The sequence below is a fragment of the Triturus cristatus genome, chromosome 3_1 (genome assembly GCF_964204655.1).
Source record: "Triturus cristatus chromosome 3_1, aTriCri1.1, whole genome shotgun sequence".
In the NCBI taxonomy this organism is placed as follows: Eukaryota; Metazoa; Chordata; class Amphibia; order Caudata; family Salamandridae; genus Triturus; species Triturus cristatus.
In genome coordinates, this window is record NC_140583.1 from 314,375,343 (window position 1) to 314,398,836 (window position 23,494).

Consider the following 23,494-nt stretch of genomic DNA (forward strand, 5'->3'; position numbering starts at 1 on the left):
CTGCTACCATGTGTTTTGATTTGCCATATTTTAGTGATCACATCAATCCTACCTCAGTGGCATTTCATGAAGAGTGGTAAGTGTGAATCTGTCTCGCAGCTGTTGCTGCACAATTCAGTACACTTGTTTTTTCTTTTCTTCTACCTGCCCTACAATAAAGTAATTAAGCATAATGGTATATCTATGTTTTAAGTTGTTGTATTGGATAGTAAATAGAGACTCTACCCATGTTGGGGTACGATAATCTAGCATACACCAGGAACACATCTGACTAGTAGCAATCTTGGGGCACAAATTCTGAAACTGGGATGTAACTTCCACTAATTCTTAGGATTTCAGTGAATCAAGTTCATAGTCGTAAATCTCTGGAATAAGTAGGCATATAACTACTCCTTGAAATGTGTATGATTTATTTGTGACTGCCCATAGTCTTCTGAGTTTCTTCCCATTCCACCATCTAGGCCTACTACTTCCAAAGTTTTTCTCTAAACAGGCAGTGTTTTTGCCTGTTGTTGGAAGTATTTCCTCCTTTTAACATGTTAAGAAGCAAATATATTAACAATTGTGGACAGGAATTCTTATTAGGTGAAAGGTGTAAAAAAATAATTAACTTTAATAGGCATTGATTTAATCCTCATGGACACTTAAAAAAATATTAGCAAAAAATTTATTTCTGGAAATCCTATTATCTAACTAGTTGTTTATTTCCAATACTAATTTGAAAATAGAATTAGAAAAATACAGTTATTTTAAGTCTGTAAAAAATGGGTGTATGCTGAGCTTTCTTTTTGTGTTGATATGGCTTCGACTTGGCATAAATTGGCTTTTCTATCAGAACAGTAGTTTTTAAAATAGAGCTGGCTTGCTGCACGGACTGCCCTCTTCCGTTTTATTCAAAACAGTTTCACTTTGGAGAACTTCAGGCATATTCTCTATAAAAACCCTTGATGAGGAGTGGAGAAAAGGGTCCAAACTGTGATACCAAATATGCCATGGGTCGCAACTTTTGGAGTTGTGTATTTCTATTCTTTTGGGAGATGGTTTCTCAATTGCAGATCCATAATATTACCTAATATTCTAATTTAAATATTACATTTAAAAAATAGATTATTCATATCTCTACAACCTTTTGCAGCCTGCACATGTTGCCAGGACTCACAGGGTACATTTTAAAACTTCTCTGGTTTAATAAAACTATCCAGTCTTGTGCTTAGTAGGAATGTGAGGTCAGCTCATGATGGCCTGTTAGTAGTTCTGAATAGCATAAAGGTAAGCGAAGGGAGAGGCCCATCTTGGTGTTTGGAATAAAAGTGCAAAACAAATTACTTGCAGAATTTAGTTGGGGTTTCAGAAATAAATAAAACCCTTGCTGCTTCCTTAAATTGGTGTGCGTGTTTTTTAATGGCAGTGACTTAATTGGGTGGGCCTTTTCTTGGATACACAAGCACATTTTAAATGTTAAGTGTGGTAAACATTTAAACTCCTGTCATTTGTCACATGTTTTACAGTGAACGAGGGAGGAGTAATCACAAATCATCTTAATGCTGATTACTTGTTCAGTAGAGATGCTTCACATCCAGATACATTGAGGTACGCTTTCCTTATTTTTATGATCTGGGAGGAGGTATGCTCACGTTGATAGAGGGCAGAACTGGAAATCATGGATGTTAGGTAGAAAATGTAATGTGCACATCAATTGTGTGTGCAGAGCAGTAAAAGCTTTGTTTTTTAAGCAGTAGGAAATATGACGGTTTAGAGGTTAAAGTGAGACTTTGACGTGTGAAGAGCTGATTGGATGCACTACAGTTGTTCTGAATTAACTCTTTGTACAATGTAATTTTTAAAACATCAGTTAGGGTGTTGCTAGTACCACATTCAGGACTACTTGAACAACTGGGACTATTGCAGTAGCACAATATATGCAAAATAACTCTCAACCCCGCTGTAAATAATCACAAACAAATAACAATTGCAAACGACCCTGAAAATTATAGTGATATATAATTTAACAACATACATACTGGAACCACCTCAAGCATTAGTCTGTATTCTCAGTTCGCATAAGCTTCCCATGGTCCATCCACAGGGATGCACACTCCATTTTTGGTATGTCCATCTACTAAGATTTAGTATTTGATCTCCCACTTTAATGCATTGCACACAGTCTTTCGTTTGGTGCTATCTTTGTTTATGCTGGCCAACACTAACAGAAACGTGACCAACTACATTTGCTGGTCTGGCCCCCTTTACAGTTACACACACACAGTTTTATCTGCCTCCATTTTGGAAAATAGCAGTCTAATTGTCAGCTCCCGTTTGTGATATGCAGTACCTTTCTCATCCTCTGCAGATGTGATTGCTTCTCATTACTTTTTGATGCGTTGTACTGTCACTTGCCTATACAAAGAACTGCAAGAGCAACTCGGGCCATTGCCACTACAGTCCCAACATGCAGTGGCATCACCAGAAAGCAGGGGTTATCGAATTCCTTTGCAAACCTGAATATTGCTGTTTTAAATCTTCGATGCACAGCGTTGCTCTTTCTTTGACCAAATGGTTCAATTTAGGTTTCTTACACAGCCAGCTTTTGGTTGTCAAAAGACCAATTGCGGACCATACCAAAACTTACAATGAATTTGGGCCGGCCCATTGCTTATGATTGGTTGGCTTTCTGGCTAATCTCGTTTGCTTGCTTTTAATTGGATGGCTTGCCTTCCAAATTCTGTGTTTGTCGTACCCCAGGAGCATAGCTTCTTTACCGTCCTTTTGATTTGATGACTTGCATTCTGGAAACTGTTTTATTTTCCTTTGCTTTCAACACTATCGAGTAAATGTGTTTTCTAGCTCTTATCCTGAGTGCTGCATATCACTATGAAAACATTCTGTGTTGCTTTCCTCTGCCCCGTTTTGTCTGTTATGTTCCTTCAGATTCCCTGGTTTTTAGGTTTTCTCTAGCACCTACGTTGTTTAAACACGCTCTCCATTTTGTCTCACTCATACCAGCTTGTCTTTGTTTTTACATTGCCTCCTGCTCCCCACTCCATTCTTTTTATGTTTATCTCTCACTCCCACTCTTCTCTCCTATTATTTGCACAGGCTTTCCTTTTTGCGTCTCTCCCCTCCAAGCCTGCCTGTTACTTTTATGCTTCCTCACGCTTTTATTTTTTTCTCACCTTCTTCCTTCATTACTTTCTAGACCCTTCTAATAGTAATCCATTTGTATGTTACTGCATAACACTCTTGGGGTACGTTTGGCACACGACCCCTCTTATTACTTTCTTTTTTTTTTTTTTTTTTTTTTTTTTGAAAACCTTTATTTCAAAATTCAGGACACAGCTATTCAGCCGACAGCCCGAAGGTTCGGCAGCATTGAGAATTAGATACAATGATGTGTCCCCAATACAGTTCAAAGAGTAATGCAAAGGTCCAATTTTAAATAAACACAGAAAAAACTCACAACAAACCCCAGCAAGGCAAGGACATTGAAAGCCCATGGCGAAAGCCCCCAGGGGAGGCCGGACCCCACTCATCTACTAGTTACAAGACTGTGTACGGAGGAAGAAGGGGGACAGCAGAGGCCCAAAACGATTCCTAAAACCAAACTGTGCTGGAAAGTAGGTCAGGGGGAAGGCTGTTCCTCGGGAGGTTCCAGATCCGGGGCAAGACATATTCCCCCCCTGTATTGGTTCCACCGCCCCCAGATGGCATGCCACTTCCGGGGGCGACCTCTAGAGCAGTAGACCGTCTTCTCCCTAAACATGCTCCAGTCCATGTTCTCCTTCCACGCGGTCAGTGTAGGGGGTCCCGAGGAGCCCCACAATCGCGCGATATCCCTTTTAGCTACCATGTTACCCAGAGTCACCCATTGGGTCTGCGCCTCATCGAGGTCAGTGGGCCCCCAGACGTTCAGGAGGCAACACCGCGCCTCCGGCTGTACCGCAGTGCCCGTCACCTCCCCCATAACTGCATGGACTCTCCTCCAGAACTCCACAATGACACCACATTCCCAAATGATGTGCAGGAAAGTACCCACCATACCACATCCCCTTCTGCACAGGCCGTCCTCCGAGAATCCCATGTGGACCAGCCTTGGCCCCGTCACATACACCCGGTGCAGTATTTTAAGCTGCACCAGCCTCAGACGCGACGGGATCGCAACCTCCTTAGGAGAAGAAACCGCTGACTGCCAGTCCTCATTATCCAACTCAAGGCCATCCCTAGTCCACTGTTCTCTCAGCCCCAAAAGCATATCTGCCCGGACGTTAATCAACTTCTTATATATGAGCGAGATCGTGCTCTCGGGTATATGACCATCAAGGACTCGGTCCTCAAGGGGAGAGGACTCCGGCACCTTCTCACCCTCCACGAGGACTGATCGGAGGGCGTGACGCAGCTGGATATACCTGAAATACTCTGAGGGCCTAGCTCGTACTCAGTCTGCAACTCCTCGAAGGACTTCACCCTCCCCTTATGCAGCACATCTCCCACCTTGGATATACCTATCAGGTCCCACTTATCAAAGCCCTTCGTATGCCAGAGTCTTCCCAATCTTTCCGATTCAAACAATGGGGTAGCGAGGGTGAGCCTATCCTTCCAGCCCAACGAATCAGTCGCCATCTTCCATACACGCACCGCCACACCTGTGGGCCCCGTGAGGGACGAGTCTAAGGACCGCGAATACAACGCCCTGTAGTAGTTGCCGCCACGCAGCAGCCACCTATCCAGGGCATACCCAGGGCTGAGGGCAGGGCCATAAAACCCATGGTTGATCGCGCTCAGCTGCGTGGCCCAATAGTACCGTCGGATGTCTGGGAGCGCAATGCCCCCATCGTACCATGGGAGCGTCAACTTTGAAATGGCTATTCGCGGCCGCCCATCCCACAGCAACGTCCGTTGGAGGCCTTCGACCTCCCGAAAGTATTTGGCCGGTACCCAGTCCAAGGTGTTCTGGAGGGCATAGAGGAAGCGGGGAAGAGACATCATTTTGAACAGGGCCGCACGCCCAACAAGGGAGAGCGGCAGCCTCCGCCAACCTTCAACATCTCGCCTCAAGCGCGCCAAGGGGGGGAGCAGATTCCTCTCATAGCGCACAGCAGGATCCATGGATATAAAAATCCCCAAATACACGAAACCCTGCTGGGCAACCTGTATCGAACATGTTCTAGGGATCGGTGGGACCTCGCCACTAAGAACGTACAAGTACGATTTGCCCCAGTTAATCACAAGCCCCGAGTTCCTACCGAACGATGCAAGTACGTCACAGACCACTATAAGTGACTTCTTAGGTGAGGCAAGATAGATTAGGATATCATCGGCATAAAGCGAAATACGGTCCTCGTGATCAGGCGACCACCGAAGGCCCCGTATATCCGGGTGCCAACGTATCCACGCAGCCAACGGTTCAAGGGCGAGGGCGAACAACAGAGGCGACAGGGGGCAACCCTGCCGAGTACCCCTACCAAGCTGAAACGGAGTAGATGCCCGACCATTCACCACAACATTCGCTAGTGGCCCCTCGTACAGCAACCGAACCCAACTCACAAAACCGCGACCGAAACCAAACTTGGCCAGCACGGCCCATAAGTATGCCCACTCCACCGTGTCAAAGGCCATCGTGGCATCAAGAGATGCCACAATAGCCGGTTCACGCAGCGTGCCCGCCCTGGCGATGACGCCATGAAGACGCCTAAGGTTTAATGCTGTGTTTCGGTGCGGGATGAAGCCAGATTGATCCGGGTGGACCAAATCGCCAAGTACCCTACTCAAACGGGTAGCCAGGAGTTTGGCCAGAATTTTCGGCTCAGCGTTGAGGAGTGAAATGGGCCGATAGGAGGCGCACCTATCTCGGGGTTTACCCTCTTTATGTATGACCACGATCGACGCCAGCCGCTGATCCAACGGAAGGATCCCATCCCCCCGCGCCTCCAAAAACATGGCGCGCAGGTGAGGGGCGACCCTATCCGGGAACAGTTTGTACAGGTCGATCGGCAGTCCATTCGGTCCAGAGGCCTTACCCGAGTTTAACGCGCGAATCGCCCCCGCCACCTCGTCAACCGTTATGTCACCATCCAAATCATCCCTATCTATGTCAGAGAGGCAGGGCAACTCGATATCACGGAGGAGATCAGACGAGTCCTCGGGCGGCCTGTCCGACACAGAGGAATAAACCCTACGAAAATACTCCGCGAAACACTTCACAATCCCCTCAGGTTCCACAATCGCCTCTCCCCACTCTCCCGTCAACTCTGGCACCACTCTATTGACCCGTTCTTTCCTGTCCAACCACGCCAGGAGTTTCCCTGCCTTATCACCAACGTCATACAGGCGGCCCTGTTGTTCCCTACTGAGGGTCTTAGCGGCGTTCGTCACCAGGTCCCTATACTCCGCCTGCTTCAAGCAAAGCTCATGCAGTGAGGACTCTGTAACCCCCTCCTCCATAGCCCCCTCAAGGGCCGCGATCTCCCCCTCCACTTGCCGCACCTCGCCATCCCTCCGATTCTTGGCAGCCACCACTAGGGAGAGGGCTTCCCCCCGAAGCACGGTCTTAAAAGCTTCCCACAGCGACACCGCCGAGTCCACGGTTCCCAGATTGTCCTTAAAGTAATTATCCACCTTCTTTACCAGGGCGCTGCGCATCTTGGGGTCTCGGAAATACCATGGGTTGATGGGGGCCACCCTCCCTCCTCCCTCCCGACCTAGATCCAGCCGGATCCACACTGGCGAGTGGTCAGAGATACCGCGTGCCATGTGCCTCGCCTCGGATATCAACGAGGCATGTGCGGCCAGAGTGAGCAGGTAATCAATCCTGGAGAGGCTACCATGCGCCCCGGAGTGAAACGTGTATTGACTCTGTGTGGGGTGCCGGAGCCTCCAGCAGTCTATCAGACCAAACGTATCCAGGAAGTCTGGAAGCCATTTCTGAGCCCCCCCCTGTGTCCCTGGGCGGGTATCTATCTAACAGTCCGGAGCCCACAGCGTTGAAATCCCCTCCCACTACCAGCATTCCCCCCGGGAGAGTCAGCAAAGCCCTGCCCAGTTCAGCAAATGTGGAGGCCTGCAGGGCCGGCGGGACATTAACCGAAACCAAAACCAAAGTCCTTCCTTCCCACCGCCCCGCCACCGCCACAAACCTCCCCCTATCGTCAACAATTGTGGAGTCCACCTCAAAAGGCAACGATGCTCTAACAAGGATGCCCACACCCCTGGACCCAGAAGAGAATCCCGAGTGTGCAATGAATTTATACCCCTTCCTATTCAGGGCATAGCACATATTACCTATGAGATGCGTCTCCTGCAGCAGGACAACATCTGGCATTGAGCGTTTCAAAAATTGCAACACAATCCCCCTCTTGATGCGATCCCCCAAACCATTAACATTCCAGCTTATAACACTTAAGCCCCTACCCCCCATCCTCAAACGGAAAGAGGCCCACCCCACACCCGAGGAGCCACCATGGAACAGCCCTGAGGATAATCATCATGCCTTGCAGAAATAAACCCCCCAACAACAAACTCAAAATCCCCAAAACTCCCCCCACCCTGCACCCCTGCTGCAGCTTACAAAGCCCCCCCAACTTGCAGTGTGCCTGTCGCCCTACAAAAACAAAAAATCTACAAAAAGTACCCTAAGGGAGGAAAAGAGCACCCCTCGTCCTCCCGCAACCCTCCACAGTTACTGCACTCTATTCAAATCTTCAAGTATGGTCAAATCAAGTCAGGCCGGCTCTGAGATATCAGCCCTGTCCATCCCGGCCACTGTCTCCATGCTCGGCTGTGTCATCCCCCGTCCGTCGCCGGGGCAAAGCGTCCAGCCATTCGTCGGCCATAACAGGAGAGTCAAAAAAGAATGTCCGATCCTCATGCACCACCCGTAGTCTGGCAGGGAAAAGCATGGCATACTTCAGATCCAGTTCCCGAAGTCTCCGCTTCACCCCCAGGAAGCTCTGTCTCTGTCTCTGCACCTGCTGGGTGAAGTCCGGATAAAAATTCACCAACGCATTCTGGAAGGGGACTGGGCCCGTCACCCTCGAAGCTTGCAGGATAGCGTCCCGATCTCGAAAATGAAAGAGCCGGGCGACAATCGGCCGCGGCGGGGCACCCGCCTTAGGCCGCCCGCCCGGCACCCTATGGGCCCTTTCCACCGCAAAAAACTTTCCAAGGCCCTTAGGCTTCAAATGATTGAGGACCAAATCCTCCACAAGCAGGTCCGCCGAAGCCTCATCCGAGGACTCCGGGACCCCGATGACGCGCACATTGTTGCGCCTGGCCCGGCTCTCGAAGTCCTCCAGCCGACGGGCGGCGAGGTCACTCTCGGCCCTTAGCTTCCGAACCTCGGTCTGCAGATCCGCAACATCATCAGTGAGGCCCGTGGTCTTGTGGTCCAGGTTCTTAACGCACTCGTTCGTCTTGCCCAGGTCCGAGCGGATCAGATTGACATCTACCAGGATGGCATCCACCTTATGCGCCAGGGCCTCGAACTGTCTCCCCATCGAGGTCTGCATCCCGTCGAGCGCGCCCATGACATCCTGTAGGGAGAGCTCCGGTGTCCCAGGCGAGTCCTCCTTCTGGGCATCCGGCGCCTGGCTCGATCCACTCGGCGATGCTTTCAGGAGGGCGTAGCGGTCCATACTGTTGACTTGGCAATACGTTCCCCGCCTGGTGGACTTAGTCTTCAGCCGATCCCCTTCTGCTTTGCCCGACATAATGGACTCCGGGCAGTCCAGTGCAGTTAAGACTGTTCCCTCTCAGAGAGAGGGATAAGGAGTGAGCAGGTCTGCCTTGTGCTGCCAGAGTAGCCCGCCGAGCGTCCTTGGGGTAATAAAGCCACCCAGAGCTCTACAGTGTCCGGGCAGACAAAGGGAACGAAATCGATAGTGAAAGAGCGAGGACCTCCGTCCGACAGTTCACACCTCGCCAGGCCGTTGTTGATCAACTAGGAGTCGGGCATCCTGCCAACTCTAGCCCCTGGCATCCCTGGGAGTTAGGCCGCAATCTTCCGCCAGTCGTAAGTCCGGTTCCCGATGGGCGATCCGACCGCGGGTAGCATCAATCGCCTCCCTGACAACTCAGCAACACGGTGCCATGCATACCATCAGGATTAGAGACAGGATAGTCGACGGAGGGCGCGAGGGTCTCGGGAGCTCTAAGCTCACGCGGCCATCTTGGTCAAGCGCTAGGCTCCTCCTTCCCTCTTATTACTTTCACCTTTCCTCCCCGGACCCTGCTCCTCTGCATTGTACCACCCACCATTGCGTTACCTATGTTTATTCTCTTCTCCTGTACTTATTTATTGCTCCCCAGTTTGTCCACGGCTTGACCCATGCTCTCTCATCCCTTTCCGCACTTCTTTTATCCCTTTGTCACATACCACTTTCAACTTTTTTTCCTCCTTGCTCTCTGTGCTTCTGCGCCCTGCATAGTTCCGTACCCCCTTACGGTTGTCATGTTTATTTGTTACCCATCATCGTGTCTGTTGAACACCCATCCCTTCAGAGCCCGGGCTGCTATACTACCAGTTTCTGCTCATCCATTCTTGTTCAGTGATGCATCCTTTCCTACTACAGTCTTTCAACCATAACCCGACGCATTGCACAGTTATATCTTTCCTAACCTCTCCCTGCTGTTCCGTTCCTTTAAAGCCCCTTTTCATTCCCCTGAGGTACCAACAGGCCCGGCTCCAGGAATTTTTAGTTGGGTGGGCCAAGGGTGCATTTGAATGGGCCACTGCGGGCCCAATTTGTTGCTTCTTGAGGTAGCCTACAAGCCCTAGATTACATTATATTTACTTGCAAACAGTCACCATGATACAACAGATCAATTATGTGTTTATACAGAGCATGTGGAGAGTTATTTGAAAGTAAGAGCGGTGTCTGGACCTAAGTGCAAACCCTCAAATGCCAACAGGCTAGGTTTCAACACAAGTACTTACAGGCCCGATTATCCACTTTACTTCCATCCCTCTTCTGTGCACCTTATCTCACAGTTGACCTTGGGCCACAGCCCCATATCAGCCACCATCCAGCTCTACTTTCATTATTCCCGCAAAAAAATTAGTAAAATCACCTTCAAACTTAAAACATTTAATATAGCAGTAAATATATTTAGCACACACTTTAAAATATGCTCCACAGTTGCCCTAATGACCTGACTGCTAATTAAATAAAAACAGAAAGGCAATGACTGGGCCGGCTTTAGCACTGGTGCGAAAGTCTTTTTGGCGCCTCACCAATTACCTCTTTTTCCACAGATACCATTGCTACCACCCTCCAACAGTGCCCTTCATCTCTCTGTAGCCCCCTCTCATATGCATTTTATTTGTTGTATAGCGCTACTCATATCAGTGTAGGGTGTCACAGTACTTTACATCACACACACATTATACAGAGACAATGAATCATATAAGTATGTAATTCAGTCTATAGGGAATGTCACATGAGCCAATGAGAATTACAAGGTGTAGGAATTACATGTCCTCTATACTGGTGGGCAATATATTTTAATAGGGTTTGAGCCGAGGAAGCACAAACTCAAGATTCAAAGAATACCCCATGGTTGGGGGTTGGCTTTACTAATAAAAATGTTAATCGGCCCAAGCTTTTTAGCAACATTAAAATAATGAAAGACTGGGCAATTTCTAACTATATAGTAACACAAAAAAGTGAAGTTCTAACTATACCATTCTTGTTTGTATGCAGCTCTTTGATGACGGTTGATAGGTCACTGTCCTATGTTAGGATTGTAACTTCTGAACTGCAAGTAACACAAGAATCTCTGTAACAAAGGCAGTAACCCACTGAGCTGTCCAAATAAAATACAGCTTATCTGCATTTCAAAACGACCAAGCGGGATCATTATTTACCAGTTCTCTGGTCGTTTTTAGGCCTCGGCTGTCGAAAGCAGTGAGGAGGCCTGGAACCGGGGTTGTAGGATTACAGTCTTCATTAAGAGATTTCTAACACAGCATTGTGAGTCTTCCAGGCAAAAGGCGTCTGCCCACAGATGCTTTAATGCGATCCTCTCTCCCAGTTGATTGCGTTAGGTTGAAAATCAATGCGAAATCAATACATTATCAAGGCCCACTGGTGGATGCGCGCATGGGTGGGACGGAATGCTGAGCTCGCGACGGCCTCGCGCGTCCTTTAGGCTGCGCGCGAGGGCGACAAGGCCGGATCTAATCATGGCCCGCTCTGCTGTACCGTCGCCGGGAACATTTTGTTTAGTTACGCTGGTGTCCTCGACGACACAGTGTGCGGGCTCTTCCTTGTACCCCTGAGGGTGGACTTTGTCTTTACCTTGTACCCTGAGGGCGGCATGCATTCTGTACCTCTTTGCAACCACGATGCTAACTAGGGATGGGCGGAATTTGCGTAATCGCGTTACGCAAATCTCCGCGAAACGGTAAAAAATCTCCGCGAACATGCAGAAATTCCGCGAACACGCGGAATTGCTTGTTCGCGATGCTTTTTTCCTGTTCACAGATGCTGTTTGCGTGCTCTGGGAGAAATATCTCGCGAACACGCATTGCGAGAACGCGAACAAGAAAAAATTTCGCGAAGTCGCGGAAAGCAGAATTTTGGGCAATTTCGCGTTCTCCGCGGAACGCGAAATTGCCGAAATTCCGCTAATTCCGCGAGCGGAACGGAATTTACCGCCCAGGCCTAATGCTAACCCACACTGTGGCTTCCCGTCTACATAGTGGGCACTGACTTCATTATACACACTGGGACCTGTTCAAGGCATCAAGGCTACCAAAAATATTAAAGTTACTTCAAAGTGTAAGAGTAAGTTCACACGTGTAGATTTACTCCCATCTAAATGTACGTTTGTGAAGAGGTCTCTGTGTTCATGCAGTGTGGCTTCCATTCTGTACACCACAAGGCCTCCACTCTATTCAATGGGTGCAGCCATCACCGTAGGCATTGAGTGCAGCCTCAGTGCTGTACAATGGTGTGGCCTTCTTTTTATACACAGACTGTGGCTTCCGTTCTGTACACCGCGTGCGACCCCCCTCTCTGTGCACCGCGTGCACCCTCCGTTATGCACGCCGGATGCAGTCCATTGTCTGCACAGGGTGCACAAACTTTTCTATACACTGTTGTGACCTTCATTGGTTTTATATGAGTGGCGCTTCCATTGGGCTACATTCTGCACCCCAAGTGGAGCCTCCACTCTACACACTGGGTGCAGCCCTCATTATGCACACCGAGTGCAGAGTATCTTCTGTGCTCAGTGTGCCTCTTTCATTTCACACACAGAGTGTGGCCTCAATACTTTGCCCAACTGCACTCTAAGTGTGACAACCACTCTCCATGCTGGGAGCAGCTTGCGCTCTGTAAACCAAGTGTGACCTCACTTCTACACAAGCGAGGCAGCTTAAATTTGGTCCATCGCTTGAGGCATCTATTCTGTGTTCCAGGTTATGCCTCATTTTTGGCAAGGAGTATTATGAACCGCCTAGTCATATTATTGCTGTTAGATCAGCTCTAGCGTTTGATAGTTTATAACCATAACAAATTGTGATCCTTACGTTACTATTTTATTGTGGTCATTTGATAGATAGGGGCGTAACTAGATCAGAACTTTGGGGCGAGGTGTTAACTCAAAAACATTGAAGTGGGGCTAACCTTTCAAGCAATTTGGAGTGGTGTGGAGAAATCCTCAGCCAGTAAGACAACTGGGCGTAATATTGTGTGTTTTAAACATATTGGACGAAACGAAGAGAATTAAGTATCTCAAATATACAATGCAGCGTGAATATATTTTAGGATCAAAATCAAATTGGAACCAGTTTTCATAGGTATTTCGCCTACAATTCCTTCTGTGACAAGTGTGCTTGTGAAATATGTATCCCAATAAGTCTTAAAAGGTTTGATCTAATGTATTTTTCCATGCTGCCCATCTGGACGTTGAAACGTATTTGTGTTTGAGGCTTACTGAGATTATGCACCTATTGTAGTTGTCTCAAGAAATCAACATAAGGATTGAAAACCTCCACTGATATGTTCTTATGCGAGGGACCTAAACGAGCAATACCACCTTTTACAGCATCATGAACAAGACAATATTCAGCTATCTGCCACCCAGTGCAAAAGGAAGGTTTTCTATCTAATACATTTTTGCGGCATACATAGAACAAGCATTTGTAATACAAATTGGTATCGCATTTGTGAGAGTTACAGATATGGGAGTTGTAAATGCCAATGTCTTTTCCCCAAGTGTTTTGGATTTGAGTGGAATGGCAGTGGCCCAGAGTTTTTGAATGAATGCTTCAAGTGGTATGTGCCAGAGAGAGCACTGCGCTCCACCGAAAGCAAACTGGTGGATGTGCCCAGGATAAAAAAGGCCAGCTGGGACGGAAATACGTTTTCCTATGGTGCGGTGATTGTTTGGAATAGCCTGCCGGCGCACATTAGGAAAGATGGGGAGCTCCTCTCTTTTAGGAGGGGGTTGAAGACTTGGTTATTTAGGGACTGAGCCCTTGTTCTCCAGGGAAGTTCCGTGTGCAGCGCCAGGACACCCTTGGGTATAAGTGCGCTTTATAAACTCATAATAATAATAATAACTTTGTTTCTGTCTGCCAAGTGCGGCCTCAGGTCTAGACAAGTGGAGCGCGCCCCATTCTTCCACTGCTTGCAGCCTCTATTCTATACATCAATGGGGTCTTTGGTTTATACAATTTGTGTGGCTTTAACTGTACACTTGTTTTATTTATTTATAGGTTTCATATAGTGCTAGCTAGACCATAGGTATCGGAGCGCTGCACATATAATGTGAGACCCTTAGAGTCAAGTACATGCATATATAGAGACAAAGAGAATCGTTAGGATGTTAAGGTGGTTACAATATGCAGACATTAGAGCAGCACATCCTGGGACCCCGGGTGTGGTGTTACGAGTCTATACGTCGCATTGCTCCCTCGTCCTCCCACATCCAGCATGAGTCAATATCCGCATCCGCCGCATGAGGGGGTCCCCTGTGGTGCTTCAGTGACATGGACACACCTGTAGGGGGTGCATGTATGGTGGCGGTCGGAATATGTGACTGCCAGAGCCTCCCAGGTGTGCTTTTGGAAGCGGTGTGAATTTCACACAAATCAAAAGTTTAACTCAAAACGTGGGTGAGAACTTACATGAGCGAAGTTCTATATATTTGTTTTTGTGAATCTGCTTCACGACATGTTTGGTTTTATGTACAAGTTGGCTCCCTAAAACTAGTTTCTTAAACGTGGCTTGTGTATTTTTTCTGATTTATAAAATGCCTACAAAATCTTAGCAGAATCTGGAAACCCTGAGTGGAGCGAACATTTTACACACTGATTGCGGCCACTTTTCTACGCATTGCGAGCAGATGTTGCAGTGGCAGGAGGTCCACACAAACTGTCTGGGTCCATCCACCAATCTTTCTTCCTTCTCCTCAAACGAGGGCGATAACAAAAACCTTCCTCCCCATGGCAGTTCAATTAGAAGGATTCTACCCAGGCGTCTGCAGGCCCTCCAAAAGATGGCGGTCCTAAGAAGATACCTTTCAACCTGATTGGCTGGCAACCAGAAACTGGGACGATTGAAGCTGACGTCATCTGCAGTGTGATGCTGCTCAATGCCTACTCTTTGAGAATCTAAGATGGAGGTTCACCTCCGCAAGTAGAGGCGCCGCACTCAAACTCAGTCAAAGTGGTGCTCTCCAGACAGAGGTCGAAGTGGGTGGGACCAGAGGGCCACAAAATGATCATACTTTTTTTATTGAAGAAAAACAGTTCCACTACTTTTTGTGAAAAGACAACTGTCCCAGGACAGTTAATTCCGACAGTTGAAATGCTATAGCTGAAGAGTGTAAAACGCAGGGAGACACCTGTGCTGGGGAACCGAAGGAGGGGCAGGCAGCCAACAAGAAACAAGCCTTCCTGCCAGGGTCTCTGTTTTTCTGAAAGGAAATGTAAATGTATGCATCTTGTTAAATCTGCAACCCCAAAGGGTGCTTGGAAGCCGGTATTGACTTTAATTGATGGAATCATTTGAAGCTTCCTGATGGCACACATTTATTCTTTTGGAGACGCATTGCAATGGACTTACCAGCTGAGCTGGGAAGTGTGTGCACTTAAAGGACAGTTATAGCAAATAAATGTCACTACGGTAAATTCTGGGTGTTACTAAAACCTGTATTTTGTAAGCACTTTATTATCTTAAACCTTTGTGAGCATTTTGTAGCATCCTATCTTATACTGTGTGTAACACAAGTTTAAAATATTGAGTTACATATTCACAGTGCTTTCTGTCACAGACTGGGACCTCTCAGCACTAAAAATACTGAAGTCCCTATTCTCTACTGCACCAACCAGGATTAATTTACCACGGATCAACTTAACTTGTATTTATTTTTTGCTTAAGCTGTGCTTTGTTTTATATGTATTTGCTTAAGGTGAAAGATCGACAAAAGTTACAGAATATTTTGGTTTTATTTTAGCCACGCCTTTGAGTCCTCCCCCATTCCTGCTAACCCCACCCCCAGTGTTCGCAGCATCACAGTTCCCATATTTTTTATAATGCGCTTCAAATGCTGTCTAAACAAAAGCTGCACCTTTGTTTGTCCCCTTCAGGCTTGGACTGAGCCCAAAGTCTCGCCTGTGGCCCTGCTACTACCTGAAAAGAGGCCAAGATTAGACATCCCTGGAAGAAGTTCAATGCAACAGAGAATCCAGACCTTTACTTCTTTTTCTGCACTAGCTCTTGAACAGTTAGGACTACTATCATTGTTTGCCCTCTTTCTGTAGTATCATTATGGAGGTGCTTATGAAAGTGTTCTTTCTTAACAACAATTCTGGAAAGACAGTCCTATTTAGTGTGAGTTATAGTTGTACTCACCCGCGCCCTCTTGCAACAGAAGAGCAGAGGAAAGGAAAAAATGGCATCAGTCCTACTGCCAACAAAAAAGTGATGAAATATATATGTCTAACAGTGCATGGGTCTAAAAGTGACGTCACATAACTTTTGCTCGTAGTGAGCTGCAGGAAGCAGCGCAGGCAGGAGAAAAACAAGTATGCGGCAGTCAGGAAAAGAACAAGTATGTGACTATGATCTACAACATGAAGATATCTAAGCTGCCTTTTCAGTTGGACACCCATAGCTTGCATGGAAAACTCATTCAGGCCCTAGCTGCAGCAACTGAGAAATTGAGATCTCTTCTGGAATTGAACTCGAATAGTGGTTTCTACCACCTGGAACTCATGAGAACAGGGAAGGGGCTAATTTGTAGATGACATTATATGGTACGCAGCAAATTTTTATAAAGACACTTTTAACAGGAAGCTAGTGCATGAGGTTTCTGGTCACAGGCCTAAGTTATTAGTGGGCAGTAAACTCCTCAGTTTCCTGGCCGTGAAATACCATCACCGGAGGCCTCGGCAGAACCTGAGGCTGGTGAAATACCAGGAAGTGCAAGTTGTTTCTGGGCAAATTACTGCATGTTTTGCCAGGGTTGAATAAAGTCAATCTGTGTGAAGAACAAAGACATTTAACTCCAATGGATCCGTTGAAATGGACGCCTTGGTGTGCTCTTTCTTTGACCACTGGAAGGGCACACTACAGAATGCTGTGCAAATTGAACTGCATGAATAAGGGTAGAGGGAAGTTCTGCAGTGGGTGCTTTACAGTAACCTCTGCCCAATACAAGTTAGTGCCAAGACTAATCCTTTACGAGTGTCTGTAAGTCGCAGACACATCAAACCGCAGCTTATTGAGGGAGGTCAAAGCAGGCTTTGACCAAAGCCCTAATAAGGGAGGGAATGATCCTGTCTCTGTCCAGAATGACCCCAAGATGTCTTACCTTGCTGTAAAGGGTTAGTGACACCCCAGTGTCAGGGCAGAAATTAGATATTTCAGAGAAGGCCTGTCTGTCTGACCCGAAAATATAGTCTTAGTTAAGTTACTGTTACGCTGCAGCCAATCATCGACAGTAGAGGATACTTCAGTGAAGGTAAACATTAAAAGGAGTTGATGACAAACGAGAGGTCCGAGAAGCTGCACCACAGAGTGACATTCCCCTTAAGACACAAATGGCCTGGTTTAACGCTCTGATGCTGAATGGGTAGAGAGGAATGGTACCAATCCATCGTGTGAGCCGCGGTCTTTGTCACAATGGCAACCTCTGAACTCAAACGTGTTGGTCTATGGAGTCAAACACGTAGAAAGTGCCAAGAACTCAGTAAAGACTCCTTTCCTTTGCCTACCTAATCTGGAGCAACATTTAATACAAGCATTAAAAATGCAATAGGTCTTGGCTTTTATTAAGTTAAAGCCATTTGCTTTGCTATACAATACCATCAGCAAAGCAAATGGCTTTAACTTAGTCAAAGGCGCGACCTATTGCATTTTCAATGCTTGTTTATTGTTGTTTTGCATCCATGGGCCTGTGCAGATTTTTAAAAATAAAAACAAATAGTAACACATTCTCTTACATACTCCTTGTGTGTCACCCTGATCTGATAAGCAGCTGCAGGGGTCAGGAAAGGTGAATCCGAATAAACAAACTTATTTTCTCAAATGCTGAACAGAAATGGAAATATCCACGCAGCACAGGACGGTAGCCAAAAGTTATTCGGTGTCAAATAAAGAATGTGTTCCATTCGCCATGTCCCTATTGTACTTGCATGACACAGCCCACCTGAACCCAGGCCCAATAACGCATCTCCCAGAATATGAAGAAAAAACACGTTCGGAGGAACGTTTTAAATTGAAGTGCCCATTTTCTATTGGCCTTCATGTCCTCCCTGCGAGGGCCAGGGCTCATGTTTGGGTGGGCCAGGCTCATGTTTGAGTGGGCCTTGCCCACCCTCTAGAACCGGGCCTGGGTACCAATGGCGAGCAGTCAAAAGCTTCTCAAGGAGGTATTGTGGAGGTGCTCCAGCTCAGAGCTGGACAATCACGCAACAGTGCAATAAACGAATGCTCAACCCTGTGCTTATCTAAGTACTTTAATGCACAGTATAAGGTCATGCTGCACATTTGGTGCAGATCAGGGCATATAAATTCTCTCTACTTCCACGGATAGAGTAACTTCACAGATACACGCACATACACTCACCATACACTTGGGCCCATTTCACTGACATTCACTCAGATTACTCTATCAGTACCAACCATGAGAGAGGAAACCTCCTAAACACCCTGCATCTACAACAAGGTCGATGAGACCTAATTGATACTATCTTGAGTCATGATTTAAACAATAATCACAATAGAGTACTCAATAATTGACAAGAAATAACCACCAACACTGTATTTAAAATTAAGGTACTTTATCTAAAATTAGTTCAAATGGAAAGGCAATCAAAATAAAATCATTATTCTCATAGTTACCTATTCTAGCTAAATGTCATAAATGGGTTAGGACAGGTCTCTTAGTAGAAATCTCCCAAGTCGCCGTCCTCACAGCATCGATCCTCACCAACGCAAGTTCGGAAAGAAGTGGCCTCAAAAATCCAAATGCAATGACCACAGACCCTCTCTAGTTTAGTAAATTTATAATAAAAATTACAAAATAAAGCAACATAAAATGTTCTGAGTTTCCGTTGAGCCGCTGAGCAGAGCGAGCAGGAAAGGATGTAGCATCGCTACATTTGGAAAATCTCCGCTCAGAAAAATCACAAAAATAAAAAGACGGAAGAAGGAAACTCAAGTTTACAAATGTTTCTTTCAAAGCCGCTCTTCCTTGATATCTCTAGCAGAGCCACCGCAGCATTGTCATTGTTCATTGTGACCTTATCCTCGTCCAAGGCACTTGGACTTACGCCCAGAACTGCTGTCCTCACGGAAAACTTTTAAACCAGGCGAAGACTGTGGTCAGATGACTCTCGACCATGTTCAGCAAGGCCTTCTCATCAGAATTCGATCACTCGAATACAGGCTGTAAACGGTAGCCATCTTGTTTTAGGCCAAAATGAACCATCTTAATCGAAAGAAATACAAATAACGTTACTACATCATCGCAATGATTAAACAGTGTTAATTCCCACTAGTACCCTTATGTGTATGTAATTAACTAGCCATCTGCAACATATTTAAGCATTAGTACACGTTATTTCAAAAGCGTTTTGTGCTTTAAAACAAACCACACTTAGCAACATTCATTTAATAAAACCTGCACATTATTATTAAGCAACATGTATGCTTTCCCACGTGTAATTTCTCTTGTTAATCAGGTTGGTTAATTAGAATTTTCACACAAGACAAATAATTAATAATTATGAATTAGTATTTTTTTAATCACGACTTATAGACAAAACTGGAGCTTTAAAAGAAAACGATAAATTTTCAACAGAAAACTCTGCTCCAGCAATCCCCCCTTTGGTGATATTATCACCAAATAAACAACCCAAAAAAAAAAATTTTAGTCAAATTTAGTCCCATTTTAGGAGAAATTGGAAATGTCTTTTTCTTTTTCACAACACTACACACCAGACTCCCTTTCATCATCCCTCTTCGTCTCCAAGTAAACAATCTCCCTCAATTCTTCTAATTCTATTTCTTGTGGATCTCTTTTTGACCTCTTATTTCTCTTTTCAATATTTCTTTTGATTAATTTCTTTTTCCCTCCCCTGTTTTTACAACACAAACACCCCAATCTTAGTATCAATAGAGCAACAATTACACAGGTCAAAGGAAACAATATCTTACCTATAATAGTACTACCTATTTTTGCAATAAAACTCTTAACAGCAACTATTTTATTAGCTATTTTGGTCCAGATACTTTCAGCTTCCAGTGGTACTAATTCTTCATGCAAATCAGTAATATTTTTGATATAGACCTTTAGGTCCTTACTTTCGTCAGGAATGTAAGTGCAACAATGTTGAACTTTCAGCATTCCACAAACTCCACCCTCCTTGGCCAATAGAATATCAAGGGCAAGTCGATTTTGCGTAGACATGGCACGTACGGCAATCATCTCCGTATTCACCAAAAGAAACCCTCCAGCGGTACTTGTCGATAAGCGATCCACCACTGTTGACAATTTCCGAATTCCATATGCATTTAAAGAAATTCCCACTGCTGGAATTAAAGCACCAAAGATATCACCAACTATTTCTGACCAAGTTTCTCTCTTAAATCGTGTTTGTAAATTAATATGTTCTACATCTTCTATTCTATCTATATGAAAGATCTTTGGAAAGACCAGGCCCACATAACACGTGCCATACCAATGGTCAGGCAACCTGTAATAAGCCTTGTTCCCACAAACATAATACACTCCTGGGAAAACTGGATCCTCTCCTCCCTTGAAACCCCATCCTGTCGCAATGAAGTACGCATCATGACACTCACTAGTCCCAACAAAATATGTATCATATTGGGATTTCTTCCTAGTAATTCATAGTTTACCCTTCTGTGGTGCATCTAGAGCTAACGTTGGACTAGCCCCATTCCTCAATTCTTTCCCCATCTCAATGTCCCAAATTGTCTCACTCACTTTGTATTTCCCTGCCTTTTCATGCATGCTCATTCTCCTTTCCTCTACCATGTTTAGGAAAGCCTTCTCCTCTTCTTTCAAACTGCAAGTCAAATTATTCTTAAAAATGTAATCTAATGTTAATTCTTCTTTCTCAATAAAAATCTCACCAAAAATGTTAGCTTCTTTAGCTGGATTCAGCCTTTTGTTCATAGGCAATTGCCCAAAAATATTATCCTTGTTAGACATCACATAATCTATTTTCCCTAACAAATAGAAAACACTACTCAACACGCTACATGAAATTCCATACGTAGCTGGTAAATGGTGATAAGTAACACCCTCTGAAACAGATGCAGGTAACTGCATACATACGTAGCAATCCCTTACTTCCATTGTCTTCACATATTCATATAGCAATTTTGAAAAAACATTACTAGAAAAATCATTAATTGACCTATCTTTATGCATGCAAGTATTACTAATTCTAGTTGGGACTACTTTTTGTGAATTCTTCTCTACATTAGTCTCATTCTCAGTATGTATCTCAAATGTACCTATTGTAACTCTAAATGTAACTAATAAAGCTAAAACACCCCATAGTAGCATTATTAATTTAGTACAGCAACAGCACATTCTACACCATCTTTTTAAGAAGGCACATCTACTTTGATTATTCTCTATATTAGCCATTTTACTACTTTGACCGTGTCTTTTGACTTAGCCTCTACTACTCCACTACTGCAATTCTTTATTTCTGGATTACTTCAGACAGCTAAATTTCAGACTTTCTCCTTTTCACTTTTCACCAAGTGGTTTCTTCAGTTCACTCAATTTGGATATTCATCACTCTTCACTCCTTCTTCAGCAATATCAAATTGTATCAGATCATCAACAACATCCTGTGCATCCGACTCTTCTCCAATGTCAGTCAGGATAACTTTTAAGATTCCAACAGAATTTTCCTTTTCCTCAACCACTTTTCTCAAGATCCCCTCCGGATTGTCTCGATTCACTGTTTCTTCTTCTTCTCCTCCTTCAGACAGTGCCACATAAGACCATTCCGGTGATCTGTACTTTTGGTTGGGTCTTCTAATTCTCTTTATCTCCTCAGGTTCTTTTGACTCCTTTTGCTCCTTTTTCTTCACTTCGTTTTGACTCGACACCTCATTCACTTGTTCAGCTTTCGATGTATTTGCTCTTATCAGTCTGTATCTCAGCTTCTTTACTCTGTTGTTAGGCCAAAGATCTCCTCTTACAACCTTTTTTGGTCTTATCTCTTTATTATTTCTTTCTCCAATCCAAGTTCTCTTTCTCAGAACTCGACCTTCTGATTTCTCATTTTCACTCTCATCCGATTCTGTTTCAAATACCTCTTGTTCTTCAGCAGTTGTCTTTTGCTCCACACTCTTTATCACCACTGTTTGAGACTTCCCTATTTCTTTCCCTCCTCGGATCTCCGACACGCAATCTTCTTGCTGTCTACTTGTCCCTTCACCTAGCTTATCAGGAATGTTCCCTACACCTCCTCGGGGGTCTTCCGCAATCTGTCCCTCTCTATCTTCTTCTGACCCTACTTCTTCAAGTGTAATCTCAAGTGGATTTTCAACCTCCTCATTTGATTCAGGAGTAGTCTCTGTGGAACTGCTCTTTTCTCTTCTTTCTTTTCCACTGCTTGTTGGAACTTCAGGCTCTCACAGAATCTGATCTCCCTTTTGACACTCTCAATGTTTCTCTCGAAGCTTCTCCTGGAAAGAAAGAATCACCTGACTCTCTTTCTCCTTCAGCTCTTCCAAAATTTTGTTTTCTCCTTACTGGTTCTGTTTCTTCATCATCACTGGAATCTGACTCTTCAAAATACTCTTTACCAGTCCCATCCTTTGGGTTTGGAACTCTCAGAGTATGACTTGCATGCACCCAGTTCTTCACACCAGCACACTTCACTGCAGTTGTCGTAGTCAGAATGACTTGTCTTGGTCTTCCCCACCTTGGAACCAAGCAATTTCTTCTTCTGTGCACTTTAATCCTCACCCAGCCCCCTGGACTCAGATCATGAGCTTGCTTCTTCTCAAGTGTAGTAGCGTCTTCTCCAACCTGGTGAAACACAGAATGAACTGCGTCAGCCAGGCCTTTACAGTAATCCAGAATCATGTCATCAGTTATTGTCATCAACTTATTGACAGGTACAAATGCATGACGCATTGCACGTCCCATCAAGATCTCATGTGGACTTAAACCAGTAGTTCTATCTGGAGTAGATCTAATAGTCATTAGCACTAGAGGCAAGACATCAGGCCATTTCATTCCAGTGGCTAAACACATCTTACCAATCCTGTTCTTAATTGTGCCATTTATCTGCTCAACAACACCAGAAGCCTCTGGTCTGTAAGCACAATGTAGCTTCTGCTGTATGCCCAATGCTTCACAAATCAAACTCATGAGCTCATTATAGAAGTGTCCACCTCTATCAGACTCAATCGTTACTGGAAATCCGTACCTAGGAATCAACTCTCTTAACAGTAACTTTGCCACTGTTATTCCATCATTTCTCCTAGTCGGATATGCCTCCACCCATCTTGAGAACAAACAGACTACCACTAGAACATACCTCAATCTGTTCACTTGCGGCATTTCAATGAAATCAATCTGCATTCTGGTAAAAGGACCACCTTCTCTGCCTATTGTTCCTAGACTCACCACTGTCTTTTTCCCAGTGTTAAATTGCTGGCAAATCAAACATCTTTGACAAATGCTTTCTGCAATCGTCCTGAATTTTGCATTGTACCAAGTCTGTTTAAAAGACCTGATCATCGCATCCCTTCCCAAATGTCCCTGGCCATGATACATCCTTGCCATTGCTGACAACATAGAGTTAGGCATGACTGGTGTACCGTCTCTATAGACCCAAACATGATCTGTTTCTCTTGGGGCACAACCTGCCTTGATCCAGTCTTTCTTTTCTTCCTTTCCTGCTTCATCCTGCAACTGTTTCACCTCATCCCACGTTTCTAGGACATTAGTAAACATCACAGAACAAAAAGACATTTCCCCTTCT

At 45.2% G+C, this 23,494-nt stretch overlaps 1 protein-coding gene across 2 annotated transcripts in view; it reads left to right on the forward strand.

Annotated features, from left to right (window-relative positions):
- Window positions 1-23,494, forward strand: part of TERB2 (telomere repeat binding bouquet formation protein 2) — a 394,925-nt gene that overhangs the window by 25,916 nt on the left and 345,515 nt on the right. The window contains exon 2 of one of the 2 annotated variants that reach the window (XM_085646319.1): window positions 1,509-1,590. The exons of the other annotated variant lie outside the window; for it this stretch is intronic. Within the exon in view, the coding sequence (XP_085502445.1) occupies window positions 1,509-1,590 (82 nt within the window). The remainder of the gene's footprint in view (window positions 1-1,508; window positions 1,591-23,494) is intronic. 2 annotated transcript variants of the gene reach the window in all.